At 44.9% G+C, this 17495-nt stretch overlaps 1 protein-coding gene across 1 annotated transcript in view; it reads right to left on the reverse strand.

Moving 5' to 3' along the window:
* Positions 1–2927: 2927 nt before the first annotated feature.
* The window catches only part of DDX31 (DEAD-box helicase 31), a gene marked incomplete at its 5' end in the record, with an annotated part of 50629 nt that continues 36061 nt past the window's right edge, over positions 2928–17495 (reverse strand). The window contains 2 exons of the mRNA XM_082008901.1: positions 2928–3246; positions 13832–14012. Coding sequence (XP_081865027.1) covers positions 3099–3246; positions 13832–14012 — 329 coding nt within the window. The 3' untranslated portion in view covers positions 2928–3098. The remainder of the gene's footprint in view (positions 3247–13831; positions 14013–17495) is intronic.

The raw sequence follows: 17495 nt of genomic DNA on the forward strand, positions 1-17495 counted from the left end.
ACAGAGACAGAAGAGAGCAGGGAAAAGGTGCAGGAGCATCTCCTGGGAGAGGCAGGACTCCAGGGGTGAGAGCAGGGAGCAGAGGAGCAGCAAGGAAGGCAAACCCAAACTGGGTCCAGGTCTGACTCACAAGAAGCTTTACATAAATGCTCCATAGCGCCATTATCCAGACCAAACGTAGAAACTTCAAGCTGCAGGGCGGCGAGGCCCCTACCATTCACCACAGGTAAGAAAAGAAAGCAAACCTGACCAAAGCCAACGCCGGTGCAGCCAAACAAAGCTGCAGTTTCACTGAGCGCTGCCCAGAGCCACTCTCCCCGCCCTTACGAGCTGTGTAGGCAGCTCCCACCCAGCCAAGACCCTTGTAACATGTGCCACGAACCTCAGAGCAAGAGGGGACAAATTCAGGAGCAGTTCAGGGTGACGCCTGCCTGCTCCGTGCCAGGGCTGCGCCAAGGGAACCCACCGTGACCCCCAGAGGCTCCTCCAGCATTCGGGTGCTCAGCAGACCCGCAACACCCTGCTCCCACAGCAGCTGATGGAGCTCTGCTCCACGGCAAGTACCACACCCTGCCCCGCCTTGATGAAGAGATGCTTTGAGTTAAGAACAAACTAACTCCACACCTACCAGGTTCTTCCTGAATTGAGTGATGCAGGAGGATAAATGTAGCTCAGAGCTGACCTAGAGCTGCCGAAGCATAAATAAGGGCAGAATTTGGTTCCTGCTGACCCAGCTACAATTCAAACACATTTTGCACATTGGCCTTCAAGTTTATCAAGAGCAAACTCAGCTTAGCTTCAGGTGTGTGTGCCTTTCTTTTAACACTTTCTCTTTGTTTAGCAACCTTCCCCCTTTCCCTAATCTCACAAGTAATCCAGAGCTATCTGCCAAAAGATGGTGAAGCTGAAAGAAAAAGGCATTCTAGGTTTAAAAAAAAACCCAAACCACATTATTCATCATAACTGTTTGTAAACATTACGTGCCCAGTTAATACAGACGACAATGAGATTTCCTGGCATCTCTCACTGATGTGCTGTTGGCCCTTATGCCCAGTATTATGAATTTGCCAATAGTCCCTATTAATTAATACATGACAGTCAGCCAGGAGAAGGTCAGGTATTTTCCCCTCATGCACAAGATCAGTTCTTTCCAAACTCACACTCTGCATCACTCTCTGAGTCATTTTCATCCTCAGGGGTTTCTTTTCTGTCTAAGCTGACATTTGCCTTAAACCTGATTGCTCTCCCAAACAGTAATCGTAACAAAATCAGGTGGCCTTTGTTGTTATTTTATCTTAATCTAATAAATGTTAATACCTTCATTTGCTCTGCAAAAACATGTTTAATTTCATATTGGAGCCTTCTCAACATCTTTCTTAAGTGTTCAAAAAAGTATTGCAGTAAAATCAGCATGTTTGGCAATTGCCTGGGAGGGAAAAAACATCATTTTGGTTCTCAAAAGTTAAATTTATTTCAGAAATTAAGTACTTTTGGGCTGACTGCTTCCCTTCTACAGTCCTTAATATGACTCACTGTAGCCCAAAGTAGGTGCCCTCAATTCTGTAGTCACAAAGTGGATATAATTTTTGTCTGGTTATATTTTTTTCAGTATTCCGGCACCTGAAACTGCCATTGCATTTGAGCACTTTCTGGTTCTGCATTAAACAACATGCCCGGCTTGGGTCATGGCTGGGCTGCTCTTCCTCATCTCCTTCCTTGAGGAAGACATACAGGCAGCGGGAAGTTGTGTTTTGGTGGCGTTTTGCACCATTTTCAAATGTGTACTGCTTGGTGCTTGTGTTACAGGAGGTGCTGGAAGCAGCACAGCGAGGAAGACAAGGAAGAGGGAGGTGGGTGCTCACCTGTAGGTCCTGGGGGAGTCTGTCAGTCTCCCGCAGGCAGCACCCGCTCTCCCCCACACGGCCCCCAGTCTCATCACCTCAAAGGGGAGTTTTGTCATGGACTTCACTAGGGCTTGGGTTCCATTTCACAGGCTGGACAAGGGTGAATGAATGCCAGCCTCAGCACGCTTGGGGCCACGCTGCATCCCTTTTCTCAGTAGTCACACTTCTCTGATGAGAAGGAAGAATGAGAAAAAAAGGGTAAATGGGAAAAGCAAGAAGCAAAATCCATTTGCTTGGGACGTACTCAGAAAAGGCCTAGCCAAAGTAGAGAACCCCAAAAGCCAGGGTTACTACTGGCAAGTGTTAGCAAGAGTCTGCAAAGGTGAGGTGAAACGTCACACATACCCCGTGTTACATAATTGGGTATGACAATACGCTGCAGGCAAGGAGAAGTTTGGAGATTGCTGGATTCCACGCTGGCTCCTTCCCACAGTGACAACATTTGTTCCCAAACTCACGAGTTCTGACATGAAGTTTTGTGCCCGTGAGCTCTGCCCCAAAGGGACCATGCGTCATTACACTGAAGAGCTCTCCACAATCCAATCTCCACAAACCACTTGCACGGAAATTGGGGAGACTCCTTACAGATGGCAGCATCTGAACAACGATCGGTGCCCCGGGGCAGACCTTGCCCCAGAGCACAAAGGACAGGAGAGAAGGTGGCAGCAATGTGGCTGCATTACCTGGGACAGGAGCAGAAGTGCCCCCCTGTATAATGACAGGCGAAAGGGCAGCCTCCCCTCTCCTCTTCAACATGCTCTAGGAACACCTCCTCTGCCACTACTGTTTATCTGGTTAAAAATAAGCAAGCAAACAGATTGTGGAATGTTCCTACAGGTCTTTTAAAGAGGAAAGAATCCCCTGTTTGAATACATTTGTCTCACTCATGTAATATAGACATCACATTTCTCTGAAAACCATATTTAACCTTTTTTATTTTTCTTGCAAAAAACTCCTTAGAAATACAGTGCGTCTTCAGGAAGCCACATTTAATTGCAGCAGTGCAACAGGACACACCTGGATTTGATTCCATTTGGAACCTATGGAATGAGGAGGAGGCGGCCAAGATCCCCAACGTCCTTCCCATATTTGCCTGATAAATTGAAACACTCCTTAGGTGATTTGGCAGGTCACCCTGACCCCCGGCTGAGGCACTCAAGCAGGTTCTACAGCCAATGACTGGAAGGTCCCGGCTTATGTTGGAATCTGCTGGTTGCCAGCTTTTCTCTGTTTTTTCTTCTTCTTGACCTTGGATACACCAGGGTCCATCCCACTGGAATATTCAGATCGCAAGATCTCTGCCAGACGATGTTTGCCATGGGTCTTCTTCAGAAGGTCAGACCTGGGCAGAGGGAAGAGAAGAGGAATTAGATTTCCTTCTCTCTGAAATGCTGCTAGGTGGGTTACTTATTTTACAGCTGCGGAAAGTGACATTTGCGCATTAGCAGAAGAACAGCTTCCTTTTCTTAAGGCTTGATTTGAAATTCTGTCTCATGCAAAATTAGATATTGTTGTGACAGGTTTTCACAAAGGTGGCAAAATATCATGCCGTTTTTAAAAGCAAGCCTTTGTTCTGTACAAATGCTCTTGCAGGGGTGGCGGGGAAAAGGAGGGAAGGTTGTGTGCTGAAGGCTGATGAATTAGGTGAGACAGCAGTTTGAAAATATAATAATAATAATAATAGTAATCCCCAACAGCCTTAAGACATTAAACAATGGAAACATGTTATAAACAGAGCTTAAATACACAAAACCCCCAAACAAACAAATAAGCAAAAAAAAAAAAAAAAGAGGTCAGGAGTTTAAACACAACAGAGTCTTTTCTTGCAGTGTCCTGCAGACATCACATGCACCTTATGGCCTCCCTCTCCAGAGACCAGTTTTTGCAAAGGTAGCTGCATTCTGCCCAGCCACTAAACTCCAGCATGGATCTTCCTGTAGCCCTGAACTGCCAGCTATAAATATAAAAACCCACTCAGCATTTTTCCACCACAAGTTCTGCCACCGTCCCGCTCTATGACCTTGGGCAAACCTCATCCTCATCGATGCTATCATCCTCATGTATCTATTTAAACTGCAATCTCTTCAGCGCAGGACACGTCGTTCCTTACCATGTTCCCATGGTCCTGGGTACAACGGGGTATCCACAGCTATTAGTGTCTGCACATCCCACTCTCCCCTTTATTATAAAGGCCAGTAGCAGATCTCAAAATTTTTCCAGAGAAGGGAACAGAAATCTATCTGACCCTCTAAATACAAGAGGGAATCGAACAGAAGCTCCACATCCATGCCAGTGTGCATTTACGACAATACACGGACCTCAGCAGTCCTAAAGGTTGCAGCCTTATAGCACTGCCTCTCATAGTTCCTTCAGGTGTCCAGAACCGTGCTGGGGATCACAGGAGAAGGAAGCAAACCCTTGCTTGCCACCTTTTCCACAGCTTGTTTTCCATCTCTGTGTAGGTTTCATAGCTGGAGCAGGTTTGAAAGGATGGATCAGAATGATAAGAAGGATAGTGTGATTACCACTGAAAGACGGCTTTCCCTAGAAGGGAAAGCCTGGAAGACACAGGCGAGAAGACTCTGTTACCTTTGGCGTAGTCTCCATTCTCACACTAATTAAACTTCCAAGCTTTGGGTTGGCAGGAGGGCTAGAGCCTGGACGTACTGGAGAAGTCAGACGTACAGCCACCACCCAGTTTGAACCCACAGAAACTAAGGCAAAAAGACAGAATCAGCCTGAAAGCGACCATACAGCTAGGGAAGCAAATGTGCTGTTGGTGAAGCCGTACCTGCAGTACCTCCACAGCAGACGTGCCGTGTCAACCTGCCTTCCTGAATGCACAAGCCACAGCAGCACGGAGCGATGCTTGTGGGTGCAGGCTCGGCGCAAGGCCAAGGTGTGCCTTCGAGCAGCCCAGCTCTGCTCTGTCCTGCTGCTGTATCCTCTGTTCAGTCCCCTCCATCACTTGATAAAGTTTCTGTTTGACACTTTCATTGTGTCTCCAAGCCTTTACTACAGTCATTCGAGGATTACCAAGCAACAGGCCAGTTTACTTAACAACAGGGAACTATCTGTTGCAAAAGGACAAGTAAATCCACCGGTAGCTGCCGAGCTGAGTTTCAGCTCAGCAGGGAGGTTGTCCAACACTTTATTATCAATCAGGTGAAACCATTGCCCAATTAGTAAATCAATACCCCCTGCTATGGTGATCAGCTGTACACAGAAAAGCAAGGATGCAGGGAAAAAGGGAGGTTTCTCCCTCTAACCAGGGCCACAAAAAAAAAAAAAAAAAAAAAAAATCAATGGAGCTGTGCTGTGGAACCTATGCTGATCGCTGAGAAAAGAAAAGCAGCTGTCAAAGCCCTGTTTAACCACAAGATGGAAGAGCCACAGGCAACAGCAACAGTCTGCAGTGACAGCACACCAGGAAAAGTGCACCAGGTCAGGATCCCTGGCTGGATTCTGATTTCTGTTGTAAACCTGTAAATTCCCCTCTCTGCTCAACTGGTGAAAACATCGTTGTGGAAAGGCGCCCTGCAGTTATGAGACAAAGCCCAGGAGAACAGAACGAGACCTTGATACTCACCCTCTGAGCATCCTTGGGCAAGGTATTTAATCTCTTTGGCCTTCATGTCCATTCTCCCACCTCATAACCCAGGATGACTGCATTTTCCCTGTTGCTGGTGTGATGTTAATGTATGAGAGGTGTGTGGTGATATTGTGGCAAAAAGCCTCACAGAAAGGCTGTGGATGTAAGATGCATCTGCACCACAGACAGAATCCATGTTCCCATCACTGGATAAACACATGGATTGTCAGCATCTCTTTCTGTGATCTCATGTCTAGGTATCATGCTATATTTGAGCCCTGGTGAGATCACATGATGTTGATAATGGGCAGAGAAATCCCCAGCCCTTTAAAAGCCTCCCTCCAAACACACCATCAGTCTTTATACGGGAACTACAAACAGTGCAGCTAAGGGGAACTTGCAGAAAAAAAAAGATTCGTTAATGACTGACCCATCCCAGTGTGCTACAGTGCCAAGATTTCAGCAGGTCTTAAAGGAGAAAGGAATGTTCAAACGGATGAGAAAATAGCCACTTTTATTAGCTGGGGGAAAATGAGACAGGAATAGAGAAGTCATAACTCAGAAAATGAAACAGCCCAAACATGCAAGTTAAGAAGAACCTGTCCCTGAACACAAGCTATGTGACTTCTCTGTGTTACTGTCCAGCACACTGGGTGTTGAGTGCTGTGACATATTGGATGCCAAGGCAGAAGCACCACTGGACTACTCCTCTTTTATGCCAGATATGGGGTTATCAGGGCTCCCATAAAAGATGGACAGGAATTGGTAAGTAGTCAGAAGAGCCAGCAGAGACAAGTTAGCACCACCTTCTAACTTCAAGTGGGGGACACATCATCCCTTCATTGCAAGGCTTAACTCTAGACCCAACCACTGCTTTGGGCTTTATGTTCCAGGTATAGGGCAAAAAACTTACCACCCCAAGATCTATCTAATCACCTCATTATCAAGGGGAGAGAAAGGTGCTTTGCACAGTGAGGAAGGGAAGGCAAAGAGCCTAGTAATTGCTTGGCACAGTCTGGGAAGGCTCCCCTCCTCCTCATGGAGCCAGAGGAAGGAATAAAAGACCCAGGTTTACGTCTGCCTGTGCACATCTGTAAGTAAGTTGCAGCCTCACAAAAGCTGGCACCAAGAGCCCCAGCAGAGAGACAATAAGGAAACAGAGGAACTGTCCTCAGATGATTTTGTTATATCCTGAAAGTCTGGGAAAGATCAGACCAGAGACAAACTTTTAAAGACAAAAAAAGCTCTGTCCTTCTCCAGAAATCTGGGATTATTTTATTCACTCTTTAAACCACGAGAAACTTGTGAATCTTGCTAAATACATCAGTGAATGATAAAAACGCAGGAGAGGAGCATCTGGAAGAAACAAGACAGACAGCGTCCAGCGAAGGAAAAAGAACAAAATCCTTCTTTCCTCTGCTTCAGTTTCTTCCACCTCTGCCTGCAGAGCCACTTCCAGCATGCTGGTCCCCTTCCCCCTCCCACTCAGGAGCCACAGTGGTCCGCAGGGGTGCTGCTGCTGCCCAACCCTCCACCTCAGAGAATTGAATGATTTGTACTGGTGTCCCTTTCTGTCCCCTTAGCTCTCAACTCTTTGCTTTGCTTTCCTAAGAGTATCAGAAAAGATGAAAGGCAAATCTTTTTTCACATCATGAAAAAAACCCAAAAACCCAAACAGGTGAATGCAGCACAGGTGATTAGCCTGAAATCCTCCCTGTAGTTTCCAGCTCTGTCTTCTGCTCTGCCACACAATACTAACTCACCACAGAAGTCCCACCTATCTTCCATGCAACACACCCAATTTGTGACTTCCATACACCTTGGGTGATCGATGGCTTTGCAAGCTCTGAAGACACCATCTGCTGAATTCCACAATCACTAGCAACAAGGTGGTAAAGAGACTATACTATGGCAAAAAAAAAAAAAAAAAAAAAGACATATACCGAACTAAGTTTTGAGGATGTTCAACATAGTTGACATCCTGTGGACAGCACCAAGGCACAGACAGAAGAGAAAGGAAAGCATACACAAACTGTTCTGTTTCTACATGACATCCCATTCATCAAACAAGCATTACTGATAAGATCATAAGAACAATCAAGTTTCACCAGCTGATTTTGTCAGACTGAATTTGTTACAATATGCAAACCATGATCCTGGATGTGGAGACTCTCAAACATTCAGGTGTGAAAGGACCAAGTGACAAGAGTAAGAAAAGGAATGACTATCTGACACCATTTCTCATTTTCATGTCAAAATCCTAACACGTTTCATTGACAGATCTGCTTCATTAGAGCATTGAATCACAAGCTGATCTGCAAGACAAAAACTCCTACATGCCTGAGTAGCGGTACATATACATGCATGGTTTCTTGAATATTGCTTGATGGCTCAGAAGATGCTTCTGCTAGTCTTTTTACCTAAATGGTGAGCAAGCTTGTTTAGCTTGTTGTTGAAGGGATGTCTCCTTCAGCTTGGTTGGCATTGCTGTCTGTTCCTTTGTCTTGAGCTGTGTGAAATGCTGGTGCAATGCAGTGCAGCAAGTGTAGCGACCTTTAACCAACGTGCAGCATCTGCAGCAACCCAAGGCTCTCAAATTGCTCCAGCTGAGGAAGGAGTAAAAAGTTCTGACGCACAGTCCCAGAACTCATGGTGTGTCTTTGGAGGAGACAGGAGTAGGCAGTTTCATTTATCAGAACACATTTCAACATGGATCACACTATCAATCTGCCTGACAGCATCTCCAACAGCTCTTTGAGATTGTGCCAGCAACAGAGCTGGGTTACCTCTGGGCCAAGGCTGCTGCAACACCTGCTTTTTCTGCTTACAGTGTTGGATGAACCATCTGCAGCCAACGCAACCCCATTTGGGTTGGTTTTTCTGTTGTTGTTCTTGCTTTTTGTGGAGTGGGGGCAAGAAATTAATCAGCAATCCTACACTGCTTTCGACAAGTCAACAGATGGCCTAGGTACTCTGTTATCAGCTGATGCAAACACTAGCTCGAGAAGATCAAGGAATATTATTACCCAGTCAGACTGAGCATCAAGTGCTGTTCCAGAACAGTCAGAGCAGAGCAGTCTTCACGCCGAGACACGCTGAACAGTAAAGCCCATCTTACTCCTACTGAAGTCAACTGTATTTCAGCTACACATAAAGAGACAAAACCCACAGTTTCAATTCCACTACCATCCCTTGCTCTTCATCCTATGGAGAAAGGATGAAAGCACCACAGGGAGGCTGGGAACCTTGCAGGATTCTTGCTTCTGTCAGGTTCTTTCCCAGCCTGAAGGACAGAATACGTTTCAGTCAGAGAGTGCTGATAATTTTTTGGTGCATACCAAACAGCACAGATGTTTTCCAGCTCCACATGCAAGCCCTATTAGCTCACTCAAAGATGGAGCAAAGGCTCTGTGCTACAGCTGTGGTGGAACAGGACAGCAATAAAGGGCATTGCTGCATGCAGATAACAATCAGATGGATTTTACAATTATAAAACTCTAATCTCATAACAGGACTTTTTTACAACATCGTGATGTGGTGAGCAGGACTTATCTGTGTCCCTGAACTGCCTTAATGAAGAGTGATGGTGATGTTTCCTTTCACAGCAGTCATGTCTCTTAATCTAATTTTTGGATCCATTTGCACTCCAGTCCATGAACACATGCTCTTACCTGAGCTCCGTTCTGGCTTTCTAGAGCAGGCTGCCCGAGTCAAGTGAAATTCCCAGTGGGCAGAATTCCAAACTTGCATTTTGACTAATTAAGTGGTATCAGGAAAGCTGTAAATGGCATGCAAAAACTGGCAGGCAAACTGCTTCTAATGATTAGACAATTGGTGGGCAGGGAGACCCAGCTGTAGCCTTGATTCACAAGCCCTGTCAATAGAAGCATTAGTCTTTCCAAAATTGTCAATGCCAAGACATTCAAAAGTGGAATCAAGGATACGAGGTAGGAGAGAAGGTAAAAGGCTACTAACTTTCACCCAAAGGAGACTGCTGCCCTAGCCATACAAACAAGGACACAGGGTTACAAGGTATATTTCCCAGCAGGAGTCTAATTCCATCTGACCACTAAATGCTGAAGAATGAATTAGCACAATAATTTTGCAGCTATAAACTTAAGGGCATTATGATACCCATATTCAGAGCAATGGCAGCATAATAAAGATGTAAACCAAACCCCTCAAAGAGAAGCACCCTGGACACCTTTTCTTGATCCGTTTTTAGTTAAGGGTTGGACTTAGAACTCTGAAGCATAAGGGGATTTTCACCTTAATTTTTATACTCAATTTTTGCACATGCTGTAGCAACTATGAATGTACTTGATACTCCTATCTAAACTCAATCTTTCTAAGCATTTCTGGCATCAGAGATGTCCTGTAGCAAGTAGTTCCACAGAATCTATCAAACTTAAAGATTTGACTCTTTCTTTGTAAAGGCTTGAATTCACAAACAAGGCAAATTAAGCTGCAATTCCTCATTACAGTGAAACCCTTTGCGGACATACACCAGTCTTCCAGAGTTCAAAAGGAGAAAACAGACCATCAGTTGCCACAGAATCCCATAAAACCCCACTGATCCAAAATGCAAAAGACTGAGTAGCAGAGGGATGCTTGGTGGAATGGCAATAGGTCTTTGGCATCTGCACTGTGAAACAAGTCAAAAGCTGTGTCTATCTGGCATGTCAGCTACTTCCTGTGCATGCTGCTTCTCTGCAGTGAACGAAAGACAGTTAATCCCTCAATGGAAGTGGGATCAGCTTCCTTGCATCTACCTTTCAGTAAAAGCACGAGCCCAGACACTTCCTAAGCTGATGTACTGTAACTTAATATACAGTATCTGGTTCATGTGCTCATCTCTTACTTGAATACAGCATTTTAACTTTCAAAAATCATGAGCAATTATTTTTCCATCTTCAGATTGGGTTTTGCAAGAACCACTACAGCTAAGGGGACAGCTGGTTTGCACAAAGAAGTTTAAAAAACACATGCAAGTTTTACATGTGTGTTCAGACGAAGAGTGCTGCTTCCACGTTTCAGCACTGAACCATCACACACCTGGCTGTTCTGTCGTCCTGTCTCACCTTCCTGAAACAGGCTCTCCAAGGATGTGCTAAGCATAAAAGGAGACTTCAAAAGAAATGAAAAGTTTTCTTTGTCCTCTTAAGGAAACATTTAATGATTGCCTTTACCCCACTTTCAGCCTGGACTCCTGCTCTTTATTCTCTGGGCAGGTGCTGAGAGACTAGGCTTTCGTGAGCAGGCTGATTAAAAACAAGTATCGGATGTTTGGAGACAATGTGTAATACGACAACCAACACTCATGGTATCACGTGAGAAATAGAATTAAAAAGATTGCTCTGTGACTATGCTGTATAATTTCACGCCTTGCATTTTACAATTAAAAACCATTTCTCTTCTAAATGGCAGGCTAAATTCTGCTTTGTCAGCATGAAATCAAAAGCAATTCTCTGTAAGTTAACAGCAGTATCTTGAATTTATGCTAGTGGAGATTGAATTTGAATCTATATTCACTTTCTCTAAATGATGCTATAAATACTAATATATCTTCTCCCTTTGTTTTTTTTTTTAAGCACACACAGAGAAAGTTGATTAGAAACAAGTTTCACAGGCAACAATTGTTGCACGTCACAACTTTGGCTATTTCAGCAGGGTCTTAACTTTCCAGATGCTCCTGGATTTGAAATCTGGAGCTTGAGCCGTGACGAACCTGTGCAAAGTCTGCCCACTTTCCCCGAGCTGCAATTATATGATCTACGTGCAAATGAGCTTTCAAACCACTTTCAGACCATTTGTTCCAACACCTCCACATCCCCCAACCCCACACGTCCTGTCCATAAACTACCTACTGTATCTTGACTTGTCTGTACTATAATAGGATGAAGACTTGGGGAGGAGGAACGCCATCTAAAAGAGGTTCGTAACAAGGGAAAAAGTAGCTCTAACAGAGTAGCAACATCATAGGAACAGAGAGAGGCATTGTTGCAGGCCAAGTAATCCTGTGACACGCTACTGTCAGTCATAGCTTGACACCCTGCTGGGCCAGCAAGACATCAAAGCCCACCCCATACCATCTTACATGCTCTTTATCAGCTAATCAGGCTATTCTTCCTGAAATAAAGCTCCGTTAAATCCCCCGCTCACAGGGGCATTCCCATCCTGTTGCCCATCTGCTGGTGAGGGTCAGCTGAAGCAGGAGGCAGATCAGTGGCCTGTCCCTGGTGGCTTCTCAAAGCAGGACAATGTGATCTCCAACTTTTTATTTTAAAATCCCTTCCCCTTGCATTCCCCACCCCCCCAAAAGATGTGTACCTGTGCAAGAGATGTCACCAGCCCATGAACAATTATGTGGATTAGTGCTCTAATTGCACAGCTAACATTTGCTAATGGAGTTTGCAGCAACAATTAAATGGGAAGAGTCACAACTGATACTGATAAAAGAAAAAAGGATTTTCCTCCTTTGAATTATTGCAGTGATTCTACTGGCAAGACAGAGGTTTGTATCCTGCTATTTTGCTAGGGAAGACAGCGAGCCCTTAACATTGTAATCTCAAAAGGGAGGATTATCTATCCTGTGGAACCAACTCAAAAGTAGCTAGGATCAGATGTACTGAGCACCTTCAGCTCCATTTCAAACACAGAAGAGGATTCAGGGCTCTGCTCCTCCAGAAGCATCAGAGAATCTCAAAGTCCTTACACAGGAAGGAGTACCCAGGAACAGCCCTGTCTGCACACTGAGTGGACAGAGCTGTAACTCTAGGTTTGCTACGTACTACTCCTGGGAGAGATCCCACATGATTTTGCAGAAATACGTTTGCCAGAACTACTTAAATCTACAGGCCGCAGAGCACAAGTCTGTAGAAGGATCATTTCTACCAGCAGATCTGCCTTTTGATTTGGGCTTGTACTTACATAACTACAGTTGATCCTATAATTAATAACTAAAAAAATACACTGCAGTCCTCCCTTTCCTTCAGGTACTAAGCTAATGTCTTCTTAGGGAGAAGAATAAGTAGTCCAAGCTGCAGCTGACCACTCAGAGAGGATGGACACAATTTGTCCCATGGCAAAACTGACAGCCAGGAAACTGCTGGCAGAACTGCAGGAGAAAGCCTAAAACAGACTGCCTGTCTAGTGTAGAAAAGGTGATAAAAAAGGCTAGATGAGGTCACAGAAGGTCTTTAAAGACAGTAAGCACATACTTTGCCCCCAGTGCAGTTATAAAAGCAAAGTGAGGGTGATGTGGTCAAAAAAGACAAGGTGGGAAGGTTATTTCTGTGCAGCAGTTGGAATAGGTACAAGAAAGGAGAGAGACTACTTTGTGAGACAAACTAGCATTCACACAGCCTTGCTCATAATGAGCAGGACAGTCAGCTTCAAATTTGAGAAGTGAAAAATATTAATTTCTCTGCTATTTCCTTGATGCTTTTATCATCCCATGCCCTACACCAAGAGCAAGCACTTATGAGCACAGCTTTATCTGTGAGAGCTTTTCTCTATACAAGGATGAGGACAAAATGTTGCTACTGCAATCGATCCTGAGCCAGGGATCATAGCTCTCTGTAGGATCATGCGACTGGAAGTGGGGATGTGAATGGAAAAAATCCATCAGCTTCTACTATAGAGGTGCTTGGCCATGAAAACAGGACTGCTGCTGGAGCTCTAGCAACCAAGATCTGCGCAAGAAAGAGAACCACTCCAATATATGGGAAGTCTCATGCTTTGCTCTGGAACACTGCCTGTACCTTTCCTTATCCTTCAAGGTAGCTCTGGAGTGAAGTATAAATAAATAACGATTAGGCTGTTTCTGCTCATAAGACTCATAGAAGATGGTGTTTTTCAAGTGTGCAGAAAAAGGAAAAGCTGCAACAAAACCCAGGCTAGTCTATGTAGGTGCACCTCCACACTTAGCAGCTTCCTTCAAGTAAGAGCATAGTAATCAGAAGTCAAACTACAAAGTGAACTGCTTGCTTGGTTTTTTGGTTTTTGTTTCAAACTGGATTGCCACTCAAATGTTCAACCAAGTTGGTTTAATAAGTGCAATTTTTAGGGTCTCTAAAGCCATTAGAAAAAGGGGAATGAAACAACAGCTCAGAGAGCAACGCAACCTAAGCCAAAGGCTCAACATGATTTAGCCTCCCAGGAACAATCACATGGGGCCTGCCCACAGCAGCAGGGTTGGACAAGATGACCTTTGAAGGTCCGTTCCAGCCCAACCCATTCTATGTTTCTATGAAGGAAGAGCACCTTGAGGAGGAAAGCACCCCATAGCTTGTCACGTGATGTTCTTGACATAAGGAATAACAAGTTTGCCTACCTTTTTGGTCTTGGTTTGGTTTTCTTCTTTGAGCCAGCAGTTGGAAGAGCCGTCAGATTCTGGGGGGCATCTCTCAGGCCAAAGCTCTTGGCCACATGACCCAGGTGGAGAGATTTGATGTGGAAGATGTGCTTGAGGTTCCTGGGATAGGTGGTATAGGCACAAAGGAAAGACTGGAGTGCTGGAGGGGGGGTGGGGGGGGGGGAAAAAAAGTGAATTCTGTTTGCTACTGCTTTTTTTAAAATATATATATATACACACACTTAAAAGATTCAGCTGTTCCAGCTGAAAGGACATTGGTCTTGTCCTTTGGGACACCTTCTGGTCAGCAGCTGGTAGAAAAGGTTGGTATGTTAAAAATCTGTGCAGGTTGTATAGTACTAGTAAAATCCCAAAAACAGAAGGTAGGTGGTGGAGAAGTGTTAGGGACTGAAACAAAGCTACATTAAGTTGCATTAGGTTTGCCTCTTGCAAGGATGCCCTATCTGCCAGAAAGGGTGATGTCTGTAGCACATCTCACAAGAAGAGTCATTGACATCAAAGGGTAGCAAACAGAGGGAGAGGGGGAATAGAGATACAGGGATGAAGAGAGGGAAAGTGAAGCATGGAGGTGGTATAGGAAGACTCCTCTGATATTACAATCCCAGTAGTCCATGCATTTTTCACCAGTTACTAGCTAGTCCCTTATAAATATCAGAGAGCCAGATGGATTTCCTGACTCATCATCACACTGAGAACAGAGCTCACCTTCTCAAAAGGGAAAAATAATAGAATTGCATGCAAATTTCCCTTCACATCTTCATATTCCTGTAATGCCCTTCCCTCAGGGCTCATTGCTCTAAAGACAATCATCCACTAATATGAACACTGCCACGGCTCCTCTACGTACCCGGAACGTTAACTATACCCAGGCTGTCCTCTCTGCTTTGGGGAATAGGGGGAGTTTTAGTAAGGAAACTCTACAGCTCAGAAAATGCCTCCCTTCAATCCCCTGCTGCTCCTCTGCTTGCTAAACCTCCTGTGCTGCCCCAGTCCTGACTCCAACCATCACCTACATCTTTCTCTCCCCTTCAGCCCTTGACAGCAGCAAGCTCTAAACTCTAACCTCTCCTGCCCTTGCCTGTTGAGCCACCAGACCAGCAAGTTTGCCCACAGCTTATGTCTAATCTCTTGGCAGCAGCCAGAGATTGGAGTTTATGAACAGTAATAAAAATGTCATTTTAGCAGATCAGCTCCTGGAAGGACCCAGGGAATCCATCAAAGCTCTGTTTACTGAGTAAAGTGAACTCCTTTTCCCAATCGATGAGAAGAAAAGATTGAGTTTTTTGCACTTTCTTCCCAATTTCGCAACGCTACTCTTTTAGAGGCATCTGAGCATCAAGAGACCTGTGTTTTCCCAAAAAGAGAATTCCAAATACCCCATCTTGGTGTCTCATCTGAAGGCCATCCCTCTGAGGGCTTATAAACCAGCTCAAATGCTCTCAAAAACTCTATTCCGCTGCTTTTTTTCATAAAGTTATTGGTCAAATTCACCTGCTATGAGGAGGTGTAACTCTTCAAAAGGAACAATACGAACTTGCTCCTGCTCCAAATTTGGTCCCGCTGGAGCTAATATAGCTGTCCTCCTCGCAGCATTTGAAATAGTTGATACTAAAGATCCTGTTATTATGAAAGCTGAGCTCACCTCCCACAGTTCTTCAGATAAGAAAGGCCACTGGTACTAACTCCCCACATCAGAGTTAGAGAATCAAGGTGTCAAAGGCCCCCCTCTTCCCAAAGTCCTGACAGACAACTGCCAGATCCAGTCCTGAGTCAGAGTATGCAAAACCAGGGAGAACTGCAAGACACTAATCTAAAGCTGAATTAACAGCCCTACCGTACCAGTAGGTCGAAATCTCAGCTCATGCAACTGTCTTACCTCTGAGGAGCTCAGAGCTGCTAACGTTCATTACAGCACCCATGAGATTTAAATGAAGACCTTCATGGGTGAGAATTTTTTTTTTTTTTTAGGTATTTACTATTGGGTCTTCGGACCTCTCAGTGCTGCCAGAGTCATGTTTTCCAGCTTTTATGTGCAATTGTGGCCAGATATTAAAAGCTTTTTATTTTTTTTAAGTTGAAAATCTTTTATAATTTTGTGATCAAAGAGAGTCTTATGAAAACAACTCAAAAAGAATGGTAGCAGCAGTGGTCAGGCCATAATTCACATAAAGGTTATCTCATCTGAATGCCACAGGTGCAAACAGCTTGAGCTGTTACAGTTTTTGTCACACCAACATGGGTCTAAGGTAATGTATACTGGCCTGGGGGGTGGATTCGGATTTGCACTCATGTAAGAAAGCGGATTTAGAATGGTCCTTTGCACCTGTGCACCCCCACTTTTCTATAGGAAATGTATTGCAGAAAGTCAAAGAAGGAAAAAAAAAAAGAGCACCCTACATGTGATGGAGGTTAGATGGGTTGGTTTGCACGTTTTTTAGTTTTTTGTTTTCCTTTGTTTTTAAACAGGGGACAAGAGGGTAATGAGATATGAAAGTGAGACAGGTGACATAACCTGTTCACCATGTTCTCAGCTGGCAGCCAGTTCCCAGCGCTGGCCCCAGAGCGCAGCCTCAGCTGCACGGCTGGATAAACCTGTGGAGGCATCTTGCCAGTGTCCAGAGCACGTGGGAGCGGGAAGGAAGAATGCACCAAACCCACCATGGATTCAAGCATTGTGCCACAACAGTGGGAATCCTGTAACTCTGCTGTCCCTTGCCACACACAGATGTTGAGGACAGAAAGGATGAGGCAAAATGTTCAACTATTGGCTACAAAACGGGGTAATATGGAGGAGAAAAGCAGGGCTTGCATCCTTACCCTTTCTGCAAGCCCTGTGGCATCAGGGATCAGAGTGTCCTGAGCTCTACCTGTCCCCACAGCTCCAAAACAGAGTGCTTGTCACTATGCAACCCTTCGGACGAGAGTCCTCCATTTCCTAAGAGAGGCTGCACACTTCATGAGAAGTAGCAGGGCCCAGCTATACCCGTCTGCCCACCCACCCCACCGCTGATCAGTCAATCAAGTTTGAAGGGCAGCACCTTCACTGAACCATTTGATTTGAGTTTGGAAAACATGGGACTGAGAGGCAGAAGGGGTGAGTGGGCAGGGAGCCACTCGCCTTTTGAAAGCAGGCTGCAGTCAAAACACTGCTTATTAACATTGACTAGGTCAGAAAATGGGGAAAAAGAGAAAAAGAGAGAGAAACAAATGCATTTCTGGCACAGTTTCCAATTGATTGTCTGCCATGAAAGCAAAAGCCAGCTGCCATGTTAATTATTCATGATGCCTGGCGCAGAGGGGAGGAAGAAGGGGCTTATGGAAGCCACTCAGCAGCGGAAAATTTGCATATGTAGATGGCAGAGTAAGAAAAAGAGGTGGAGTGCTCCTGCACAAGATAAATGGGATGCACAACATTTCAGCATTTCTTGATATATTTTCTGTACTTCTCGTCTGTGGTTAAAAGAGTTATTAGTGCTGAGGTCAGCAACAAGTGTGCATGGGGTGTGTGTGCACACAGTGACATACTCTGTGTGGAGAGAAGCCACAGAGGTTTTCTAAGGGTGACCAGAGCCATTCAGTTGTTCTCCCTGTCACAGTCACTTCAGGTTAGAAGTTTGCATGG

The sequence above is a fragment of the Phaethon aethereus genome (assembly GCF_964289735.1).
Source record: "Phaethon aethereus genome assembly, chromosome: 20".
Taxonomy (NCBI): domain Eukaryota; kingdom Metazoa; phylum Chordata; class Aves; order Phaethontiformes; family Phaethontidae; genus Phaethon; species Phaethon aethereus.